The sequence below is a fragment of the Eptesicus fuscus genome, chromosome 16 (genome assembly GCF_027574615.1).
Source record: "Eptesicus fuscus isolate TK198812 chromosome 16, DD_ASM_mEF_20220401, whole genome shotgun sequence".
NCBI lineage: Eukaryota > Metazoa > Chordata > Mammalia > Chiroptera > Vespertilionidae > Eptesicus > Eptesicus fuscus.
In genome coordinates, this window is record NC_072488.1 from 53,604,639 (window position 1) to 53,616,535 (window position 11,897).

General features: G+C 49.6%; 1 protein-coding gene across 1 annotated transcript; it reads left to right on the plus strand.

Annotated features, from left to right (window-relative positions):
- Positions 1-6,555: 6,555 nt before the first annotated feature.
- TMSB10 (thymosin beta 10) lies at positions 6,556-7,536 on the plus strand. Its single transcript, XM_008155906.3, has 3 exons — positions 6,556-6,638; positions 6,919-7,033; positions 7,247-7,536. The coding sequence occupies exons 2-3, from the start codon at positions 6,934-6,936 to the stop codon at positions 7,279-7,281; spliced, it is 135 nt and encodes a 44-aa protein (XP_008154128.1). The 5' UTR covers positions 6,556-6,638; positions 6,919-6,933; the 3' UTR covers positions 7,282-7,536.
- Positions 7,537-11,897: the final 4,361 nt, after the last annotated feature.

Here is an 11,897-nt window from a genome sequence, read left to right on the forward strand (position 1 = left end):
TTGCTCTCACATGGATGTTTCTCTCTCTCTCTCTAAAAATCGATTAAAAATCTTTATATATATATTTTTTTTCCCCTCCTTAATCCATAAGCCTTTGGTAAAAGTATGCTGCACACACCAGCTTTACATTGATAATTGCTTTGAAGGAAAAAGTCAAGACCAAGGGCTATCCATGTTTGGATATGCATTAATATGGAGACAAAAATTCAGAAAGACCAGAAATAACCATAACAACAGAATATTGCTGAAAATTCAGAGAGACCATGGGACTGCATCAAATAGGAGTTGTAATCATTCTTATCTAGATCTTCGTCAGACCCCAGAACACATCTGGGTTACACATAAAGTTTCAGAAACACCTGTCTTGTGGCTGTGAAAGGTGAATTTAGAAGTTAAAGGTATGATTTCTGAATAACAGATGCTAAGCCACTACAGCAGTGTTCGAACTGTTGGCCACAACCACTTAGTGGTTCATGACAGCAAATTGGAAAGGCACAATCCGTGTTTTGTTATTGTTGTTGTTGTTGTTTTAATGGATTTTTAGAGAGAAAGGAAGGGAGAAATGTCGCTGAGAAACATCAACATCAATCCTCCCGCACACCCCTGCTGGGACCAAGCACACAGCCCAGGCATGTGCCCTTCCCCCACCGGAATCAAACAGTGACCTCTTGGTGCATGGGTCAACGCTCAACCACTGAGCCACACCAGCCGGATACAGTGTTTTCAATGAAATAATAAAATGGAAAGGAATAATTCAACACCGCTAGTCATTAGGAAAATGAATTTAAAACCTTGATGAGATATAACCCCATGTCTGTTATAACAGCTAAAATTAAAAATAGTGATAATACCAAATATTGGTAAGGATGCTAAGAAACTGGATCTCTTACACATTGCCGGTGGGAATGTAAAATGGCACCGCCACGCTGAAAACCTGTATGGCAGTTATTTATAAAACAAACATAAACTTACCATATGACCCAGCAATCACTCTCCCTGACATTTATCCCAGAGAAATAAAAATGTATGTCCACAGACACCAAAAAGAATGTATATAAATGTTCACAGAAGCATTATTTTTAACAACTAACAGCCAAAAATAGTCAAAATGACCTTCTATATGTGATAAATTCATACCATGGAAATACTCAGAAATTAACATTGATACACTCATCAACTTGAACAGATGTCAAGGACATTATGCTGAATGGGAAAAACCAACTTGATTTATTTTTAATATATATTTTTATTGATTTCGGAGTGGGAGAGAGAGATAGGAACATTAATGATGAGAGGGAGTCATTGATCAGCTGCCTCCTGTACGCCCTACACTAGGGATTGAGCCCACAACCCCAGGCATGTGCCCTGACCGGGAATTGAACCATGACCTCCTGGTTCATAGGTCGATGCTCAACCACTGAGCCATGCTAGCCGGGTGAAAAACCCAATTTTAGACAAAATTTTAGAGATGGAGAACAGAATAGTCATTGCCAGGGCTTCCGGGTTGGGGTGAGGTGAGACTCTAAAGGGGTAGCATGAGGAATTTTCTTTGTGGTGATGGAATAGGTCTGTATCTGGACTGTGGTGGGTGCACAGCTTTGTACATATGATAAACTTGCCTAGAACCACACACACACACACATGCATATGATAATTGGTGAAATCTGGAAATGGTTTATGGATTGCACCAATGTCCGTCTCCTGGCTTTGACACTGCATTATCGTTATGTAAAATGTCACCATTTAGTACACAAGGGACCTGAGTGTACTTACTTTGCAACTTCTTAGGAGTCCATAATTATTTCAAAAAAAATGTTTTAAAAATGAAAATGAATAGAATAGAACAAAGAAGGTTTGAGTACATCTCTCAGAGTAAGAGCATTGTTCTGGTGAAACAATTTGTTTCATTTGTGTACCCGCCTGTAAGCACTAGATCACAATGTGGAATGTATTTTATGCACTTCTTCAGGGGGAGGGGTGGTTGTCAAGGTTAAAAACATTTGAGCCGAGACCGGTTTGGCTCAGTGGATAGAGCGTCGGCCTGCGGACTGAAGGGTCCCAGGTTCGATTCCGGTCAATGTACCTTGGTTGTGGGCAATCCCCAGTAGGGGGTGTGCAAGAGGCAGCTGATCATGTTTCTCTCTCATTGTTTCTAGCTCTCTATCCCTCTGTCTTCCTCTCTGTGAAAAAAATCAATAAAATATATAAAATAAAAAAAAAAAAAAAAAAAAAAAAAAAACATTTGAAAACCATGATTTATAGCAAGCTGGGAGAGTCCCATCATCTTTCTCTCTCTTCCATATCCAGAACACTACCAGATACCGTGTGGACATTCAATAAACGTTTATTGACTGAGTCTATGTGTGACTATGAAAGATATTTAGGAACAATCCCCAAGTGGGACCTGAGACCCTGGCACCACTAAGTAATGATTTTTCCATCTCATGGTGTAACATGCTGTGTTGCTACCTAACAAAACATCCCAAAAACTTAATGACTCAATGTTGATTTTGCTCCTGAATCTGCAATGTGGCCAGGGACAGCTGTGTGTCTGCTCCACTCAGCGTGAGCTGGGGGGGAGTGAAGCTTCTGAGGCTCACCTGCTTGCACGTTTAGTGGCTGATGCTGGTTGTCGGCTCAGACCTCAGCGGAGGCTGTGGCTGGAAGTGGTCTTTCCATGTAGGTGCTTGGCTTCCTCAGAGCGTGGAGGCACCCAGAGAGAGAGAGTCAGGTAGAGCCCTGTAACCTTTTACAACCTACCCTCATCAGCAAAAAGCATAGCTTCTGCCCTAACTGGTTTGACTCAGTGCATAGAGGGCAGGCCTGTGGACTGAAGGGTCCCAGGTTCAATTCCAGTCAAGGGCATGTCCATTGGTTGCAGGCACATACCCAGTAGGGAGTGTGCAGGAGGCAGCTAATGGATGTTTCTCTTTCATCAATGTTTCTAACTCTCTATCCCTCTCCCTTCCTCTCTGTAAAAAATCAATAAAAATATATTTTTTTAAAAAAGCATAGCTTCGCCCTGACCCATTTGGCTCAGTGGATAGAGCGTCGGCCTGCGGACTCAAGGGTCCCAGGTTCAATTCCGGTCAAGGGCATGTATCTTGGTTGCAGGCACATCCCCAGTGGGGGGTGTGCAGGAGGCAGCTGATAGATGTTTCTTTCTCATCAATGTTTCTAACTCTCTCTTCCTCTCCCTTCCTCTCTGTAAAAAATCAATTAAAAAAAATTTTTTTTAAAAAAGCATAGCTTCTGTCACATTGAATTCACTAGAAAAAAGTCATGACGGACAGTCTGTACTCCAGAAATGGTGGGAGATAAGAAAAAAGAAAGAAAGAAAGAAAGAAAGAAAGAAAGAAAGAAAGAAAGAAAGAAAGAGAAATGATGGAAAAAGTGTCAAAGAACATTTTAAAACCACTAATAATTGAGACTGATTGTTATTATTAGTGGATGAAACTAGTAACTTGACCATTGTTCTTTTTGTTATTATTAAGCTATCATTGACATATAACATTCTATTAGTTTCAGGTGTACAACTTACTGATTCGGTGCTTGTATATGATGAAAACTGTTCACCACAATAAGTCTAGTTAACATGCATCACCACACATAGTTACAAAGTGTCTTTTCTGTCCTATGACCATTGTTCTGAAGCAGCAAATGCTAAAGAGGCTGCCTGCCTGCTTTCTTAGAGATGGGCCACAGAGCTGCCCTGAGTGAGAATAAAATGTTTGCGAGTCCACTTAAAGCTCCTTTGGGAATCCGGCATACTTGGTGTGGTTGAAATGTGTGTCTCCACAGCTGTATCCAGAAGAAATAGATTCCTGTTTCCCCCATAAAAGGAAGCTGGAGTTGGAGTTCAAATTAGAACAATTGAATATCTCCACGCTCAAGCAAAGGTGGTGCCAGGAAGGTAACACCTAAATAATGTTTGGCCTGGCATCTGAAAAGGAACCAACTGCCAGCGAGACCCTCCACAGAGTCAATGTCTCTGGCTGTCTGGCTAGTTTCCTGCTCACGTTTGGCAGATCCTTCAAGAGTATATCACAGAGACTGCTCCCAGTCCATCCAACCCCGCTTTCTCCTACTCCTGGGTGCACAGCTCGACTACATTTCCCAGCATCGCTCGTGGTTAGGGGAGACCATGTGACTGAGTCCTGGCCTGAGAAATGAGGGCAGAAGTAATGGAGACGACTTCCAGGCCTGGAGCATAAAAACTCCAGTGCAGCCCTCTGTCTTGTCTTCTTTTCCCATCCACTGGCTGGATGGAGTAAATTTTCAGGACCTACAGGAGGGCAGAGTGACAAGAGAGAAAGGGCCTGGGTGCCTGAGTCACTACATGGAGGAGACCTGCCCAATCAGAAACACCAGTATATAATGGTGCTGTATGAATGGGAAATACTCATTTTATTGCACTGAGCCACTCTGGGGGCTGTTTGTTACAATAGTTGCCTACCCTGATGGTGAAGTTGAATTGTTTGTCAGAGAATGTTCATTCCCCTCCCTCTCCCACCATGGGTGGAATATACCTGCCCACTCCATTGATGGTGAGTTTGGCCAATGGGATGTTGACAGACGTGAGGTGACATGACACACTTCAACACGTCTACTCCTGTGCTACAGCCCTCTTGCGGCTTTGCCATCACCTTGAGAAGAACAAGCTCCAGTTGAATCCTGGTCCAGAGGATAAGACATCTGAGGATCAGACCTGGTTCCAACCAGCAGCTAGGAGCCATGCCCAGCTTGGCCCAACCCAGCAGCAGGTGGATGAGCAAGTGTAAATTATTGTTGTTTTAAGCCAAGTCCTGTGGTAGTTTGTTACACAGCATGACAGGCAATCCTATACAATAAAACCCTAATATGCAAATTGACTGAACGGCAGATCTGGTCACTATGACGTGCACTGATCACCAGGGGGCAGACGCTCAATGCAGGAGCTGCTCCCTGGTGGTCAATGCATTCCCCCTGCTCCGCCAGAAGCCGGGCTCACTGCTGGCCAGCACAGGGGGTGGGAGGATCCTTAGCTGGCAGCACTAGGGACCCCTTGGGGGATCTCTGCCTACCAGCTAAGGCCCGCTCCCCGCACCCTCAGACACAGTGTTCCCAGCAGCCAGGAGAAGGTACACCCGAGCGGGCCTAAGCCGGCAGTTGGACATCCCCCAAGGGGTCCTGGACTGAGGAACCCCTCCCCCTCAGTGCTAGAATGTTGTGCACCAGGCCTCTAGTAGTTGAATAAAGTGTGAGTGTGACCTTCTAGCAGTGCTTCCACTTAGGCCTGTTTTTTATCTCATTTAAGCTTTGTACCAAAGCTATTTTGCAGAAGAAGAAACTAAGGTGCAGGAGACTTGCCATAGGTCACAGTTTGTATACCAAACACATAAGCCTACATTTATTTCCTTCTGCTCCAAGCACATGGAGGGAATGAGGAAAAGCAGATCACACCAGGAAGGGACCAGACAGAATTTAGGATGTTTCCACCAAATGCCACTTTAAAAGAGCTTGGCAATACTCCTTGTCACTTGAAAAAGGAAAGCTCAGGACGAATAAAACAATGGCCAGCTTCACCCCCTGGGTTGTAAATTCATGGAATTTAGTACCTAAAGATGTTGCAAGGGCTGAAAATACAACTTTTCTAAGAACGATTTGAATAATTGCCTTACACCACTCCGAAAACGGGTTAAGAAGAAAAACAAGACTGTTGTAGGGTTATCTTCAAGGTTAAATGCGAGGAGGAAAACCGCACCCTCAGACACGGTGTTCCCAGCAGCCCCTGAGAAGGTACACCGTGAGCGAGCCCTGGGGACAGCCAGCTCCCACGACTGCCCTTCAGCGCTTGCAACAAGCGTGAGAGGAGCCCCCGCCGCCACCCTGCAGGCGCCACCCTGGGGGGAGGGGGGGGGAGAAAGAGACGACGAGACGACAACCGGCCCCCAATCTGAGCAAAGGGCAGTGCAGCATTATCTGTCTCGCCCCCATCCCAAGCCTCTTCATCTCTGGGACCCGCTGCTCGGATTCCTTTATCGGGAGAGCACGCAAGGGCTCCTCGGCCTCTCGGAAGAGAGAGAAAGGGCGGAGGGGATTTTGGTGGGGCAAAGGCAAGAGACGTGGGACTGCACCAGGGTGGGGTGGTGTCTCCTGCAAGCAGGAAATGCGGCAGAGCGCTCGAGCACGTCTGCACACCCGCCACACACACACACACACACACACACACACACACACACACACACAACTACACGCGCACCCATCCCCGCCGGCCCCCCACACCCGTTCTGCAGCCAATTTCCCCAGAGGGCCGTGCAGCCCCAAAAGAACCGAGGACCCAGCGACCACCCTGGCGGCACCAGCGGCCTCCACGGCTGGGGTGCGGGTTTCGAGGTGCCTGGGGCGCGAGGGGTTCGAGGCGCGAGGGCCGCAAGGGCCGGAAGAGCCGCGCCCAGCCCGGCGGGCAGCCCGCGGAGGGCGCGGCGGGAAGCGAGAGCCCGCGCGGCGCCCGCCCCGACTGCACCGCCCCCGCTGCGGCGGACGAGGGGCGGGGCGGGCGCGGTGTATATAAAGCGAGGGGCGGGCGCCGCTCTTTTGTCTCTTGCTGCAGCGCCGCGAGTGGGAGCCGGGGACCCCGTCTGGGAGCGAAGGCCTAGGTGAGCGCCGCAAGGAGCGGGGACCCTTCGGGGTGGGTTCCGAGCCGGGCCCCTGGCCCTGCGCCTCGCCCAGGCGCCCTTCCCCGACGGACGGGACTCCGGCCGGCCGGCCGGCCACGCCCTGGGGCTGCGGGGAGGGTGCGCGGCGCGCCGGATCCCCGGCCTCGGGGCTGCGGGGAGCGCCTGGCCGGGGCGCCACGTCGGGAGGCGCGGGCGGGGAGCGCGGAGGGCAGCTCGGCCAGGCCCGGCCCGGGCTGACCCACCCCGGCTTGCCCACCAGGATTGTTTCAAGAAAATGGCAGACAAGCCAGACATGGGGGAAGTCGCCAGCTTCGATAAGGCCAAGCTGAAGAAGACGGAGACGCAGGAGAAGAACACCCTGCCGACCAAAGAGAGTGAGTGCTCCCCGCCCCGGCCCGCGGCCGCCGCCCAGCCCCCTCCCCGCGGGCGCCTCCTCCCCGGCGGTCCCGTCCCCTCTCCGTTAACAAAGCGCTGTCTCCCCAGCCCCTTCCTAACCGCACACCTCGTGGTCCTCGCCCTCACCGGGTTTGGGGGGGTTGCAAGCTGTCCGTCCTCAGCCCCTAGAGCCCGCTCTCTGCCCTCCACAGCCATTGAGCAGGAGAAGCGGAGTGAGATGTCCTAAGAACCCGAGGATTCCCACCCCCGGCATCTTCGGGACCGACCCCCTTGCGATGTGGAGAAAAGGCCACCGGCAAGGACCAACGAGCCACAAACTGCACTGTGAACCCGGACACTCCGCGCCCATGCCATCGACCTGTGGGTCCCCCAGGGGGCCCCCTCCTCCCCCCCCCATCGGACTGCCAAATTCTCCGGTTTGCCCTGGGATATTGTAGAACATTATTTGTATGATGAATGAAATAAAACACACCTCGTGGCACGGCTGGCGTGGTCTGAGTCTGGGTTGGGTGTGCGTGGGCAGTGCCGCTGCAGCAGAGCCCCGGGCGCGGGAGGAAGTCGCGGTTCCTGCCGCGGGGAGGGGTTCGCAGGTGGGCTGGCTTGGTGGGACCACTTCTTAATTTTCACTTCACCTGTCTCTCCGTACGATTTCATGAGTATTCCCTGCTTAGCTTTTGCTTCTACTGCAATCCATGTAAAATTGGACTCCACTTTATCATTCCTGGAAGCTGTTTTGGAAAGTGCTTTTCAGAAGAGCAAGGGTTTGCTTCCTTTTTTTTTTTTTATTGTTTATAAAGTATTACAAATAGTAGTACATATGTCTCTTTTTTCCCCCCATTGACCTTCCCCCGGCCTCCCCTACCACCACCACCCCCCCCACCCCCCCTGCACATGCCCTCACCCACCCCAGTGTCTTGCGTCCATTGGTTAAAGGGTTTGCTTTTTGCAAAGCTTTTGCAGCCCCACTGCTTCCCTCTGGCCCCCTCCAAGCTGACTGACATCGGAGAGAGCAGTGATTCGAAGTCTGAGAAGAAAGGGGGGAGGGGGCCAAATCTGGGATGCTGGAATAGGGCGAAGTCACAAAGTCTCCCAGAGACTTTCTCTTGGAACCTAAAGAGGAGACATTAGAACAAAAAGGCGCGGGGTCCAGGCGAACAAGAGCCGACACATCACAGCTAGAGGAACCAATTCCAGAAAATGGGGAGCCTAGCTTTACCCCGTCTCGGACCCTTTCACAAAAGGCTTAGCCGTGAGAGGAAGTGCTGGCTGAGCCACGTCCTGTGCTGTGATCAGCAGGAAGGATGGAAATGTGGAGGGAGGGGCCAGCGGGGGGAGGGGGGCCGCACAGCCCCCACGAGGTCACACCCTCGACCTTAGGGGAAGAGGGGACCACCCCGAAGGGGCTTGGCTGAGGGAAGGGGTAGTGCCTGGGAATGCCAGGCATACTAGAGCAGAACAAAACAGGCTTGTGATTACTGAGGGGGGGGGGGGGGTTCTTTTTAAGGAGGAAGCAACGGACAAATTACTTAGTGATTTGTCACACATTTTTGTCTGCCTGTAAGAGGCTGGACACTGGATAAAGGTAATTCAAAAGAAGTGCAGTCTAAAATCCAGTGGGTGAGACAGGCAGCCACAGGTGTCTGGGGACGCGAGGCTGAGGGAGCCACTGCCTGTTTTGCATGAAGAGGTAATTTGACAGGCCTGTGCTCTGGAGGGTGAGTGGCAGGCCTGGGGAGAGAAATAAGGAACAGAAACACATTAGGATGCCACTAGGGGCGGGACACTAACCTTTCCTGAGCATCTGCGGTCGGCCAGGCACTGTGCTAGGAGCTTCACTTCTCAGAAACTCTATTAAGGCAGTATGACTATTATCCCATTTTGTAGATGGGGAAACTAGGGTTCAAAGAGATTAGGGATTCACCCAGCTGGTGAGGCTCAGTGGTTGAGCATCAACCTATGAACCAGGAGGTCTCAGTTCGATTCCCAGTCAGGGCACATGCCCGGGTTGCGGGCTCCATCCCCAGTATAGGGCGTGCAGAAGGCAGCCGATCCATGATTATCTCTCATCATGGATGTTTGTCTCTCACTCTCCCTTCTCTGAAGTCAATAAAAACATATATTTAAAAGAGAGAGACTAGGCATTTGCTAAAGTCACACAACTAGTGAATAGTTAAGCCAGAATTTGGGGCCAAGGGTGTGCTTTTGGAGATCCTATAGCTCAATGTTGGGAACATCCGTTGTGCCAAAACACTTCATGTAGGTTCACTACTTCAAGCATATTTATAATTGACCCTATTGGGGGTCTGTAGTTGGGAGGTTAAAGAAAAGGAAACAAGAAATCACTACTGCCTTCAAACAGCTAGTGAGAAGAGCTTTGGAAGAAGATAAAGATGGGTAGGGGGCTTGCAATAGAATAAAATAATCAGGCTCTATCTGGTTTGCCCTGCAGACTGAAGGATCCCGGGTTCGATTCCAGTCAAGGGCACATACCAGTTGCAGCTTGATCCCCAGCCTGGTCAGGGTGCGTGCGGGAGGCCACCAATCAATGTGTCTCCCTCACATCGATGTTTCTCTCTGTCTCTCCCCTTCCTTTCCACTCTCTTTTAAAAATCAATAGAAAAATATCCTCGGGTGAGGATTAACAACAACAACAAAAAGAATAAAATAATCAGTCTTTCTAACCCCACCTTGCTCAAGCCTGCCCAGTTTCCATAACGTTGGTTAGCAATTTCTGCTTAGTCCTGCACATAGATATTCTAAACATTAAAGGAATCTAACCTGCAGCATAGGAAGTACTGAAACAACCTCTCTGCTCAAAACCATTTCCCCAAGGAGATAAGGAAGTCACATCAAAAATCATGACTGTTTGTAAAAAAATATATAGGAACCTAGTGACTGGGACCATGGCAACCGTGGTTTGTTGACCAGAAGCTAAGAAGTTTCGCCATCCTCCCTCAGATGACATCCAGGTGTCTGCCATCATCATCACCTGCTGACCTCAAACCCCTCTCGTTTCTCCCTTCTCCTGACATAAAAGAAGCCTGAATTCTGTACTTTCTCAAGATGGTTCTACCATCTTCTTGGCTTGCTGGCTTTCCAAATAAAGTCGCTTTTCTTGCCCCAACTCGGCACTCGAGTTAGTGGCTATGGACTTAGGGGTTGTTATGGAACAAGCAGTTGGAGTTTTCACTGATTACAGGCTAAGAGTGGAGAGAGATTGGGAATGCCGCTACAATTTTCAATCAGATGGTCATGAAAGATGGTCAAGAAAGGCGGGGGAGGGTTGAGGGTCGTGGAACAAAGACCTAAAGAATGTGACAAGGCCTTACAAGGTAAGAAAGAATGTGCTGAAGGCCTCAGGAAGAACAAAAAGCTGGAGTGGAGTTAGCAAGAAGTAGGGAGATGAGTTGTGAGAGGTCAGGAGATGGAGAAGGCAAATCTTGAAGTATTAAAACTGCTACAAGGTTGGCTGCTGATGGGGTCCTCCTCCCCGCCCCCAATTCCATAGGTGCCCCTCGTGGTCCCTCAGTGTCCTGCCTGGGCACACCACACCCAAGGCCTCTTCTGGACCCAACTCCTCTCCAGGGCTCCATCTGGGATGTAAATCCCGGTCCCTCTTCCCTCTGATCCCACAAATGCCCCACCCGCAATGGGCTCACAGCAGAGAGCAGCTCCAGAGCCCCACCTCTTGGGACCCCTGTAGCTTCAGAAAATTCCCATGACTTCCTCACCCCCTCTCCAGAAAATCCTCTCTATTCTGATGAGAGCCTTGCTCTTCCTAAGAATTTAAGAAGACACAAATCAGGAAGAGGCTTAAGAAAATGTTCACTTTTCCCCTCTAAGACAATGAGCCAACTGGAAGATGCCACGACAGGTTGGGAAAGGAGATGTGGATAGGCAAGGGGGTGCATTATTTTAAAAATCTTATCATGCCACACTGATAGCACTGTTCTTCCCCAACCCATCCGGGCTCCGGAGCTGTATGCAGGTGTGCACTTCTAGACATGTTAACCCCCTAGAAGATAGGCCCAGAAGGCCAAGCATTGGCCAAGAGAGCTACCTTCCTAGGCCCCAACTGTGATTGATCCCAAGGGACCACCTGGGAATCACAGTGGAGACAGCACCAGAGCCTGGAGTTGGAGTGTCAGAGAGTGATGAAACACCCAGGCCCACTCTTTTCTTCCCCACTCCTCCCCCCACCCCCCAGTATGTACCACATGCTGGGAAAACAGACAGAGGACACCTCAGGGAGCACATAATCTACAGTAGGAGGAGGACCCAACCTCTCTTCCCAATACTTCCAATCCCCCACATTGCTCTCTCACCCTTCTCTCACCCTCAGGAAAATGCTTCCTCTCCTCAGACAATATCAGGTGCTTCAATTCCCAGCCTTTCCCCACCTTCTCCTGTCAATTCACCTGAATAGGAACAACATGCCTGGGTTTCTCCTATCTACCCTTACTTCACTCCTCATACCAGATGTGCAGGAAAAACTTCTTCCGTTTCTCCTTTACCTCAACACTCTACACACAGAATACTCTATCAAATGTGGGTTTTCCAATACCAAGCAATTCTCTGGTTCTCCAGACACCAGCTGGTGTCCCCTGATTCAGTTCAGTTCTGATACTATCTACCTCTAGTTAGCATCAGATCACATAGGTTAAGAGCTCAGTCCCGAAAGACTGCCCCTTCCCCCGAGTTGAAACACCAATTGCAAGTCCAGATTGAAAGTATGCATTTATGAAAGCTACTCAATGACCTAGCAATGCCACAACCAGAGAAATAAGTGCTTGTGTCCACTAAAGGACATGTTCGAGAATGTTCCAAGCAGCCCAGCTGGCA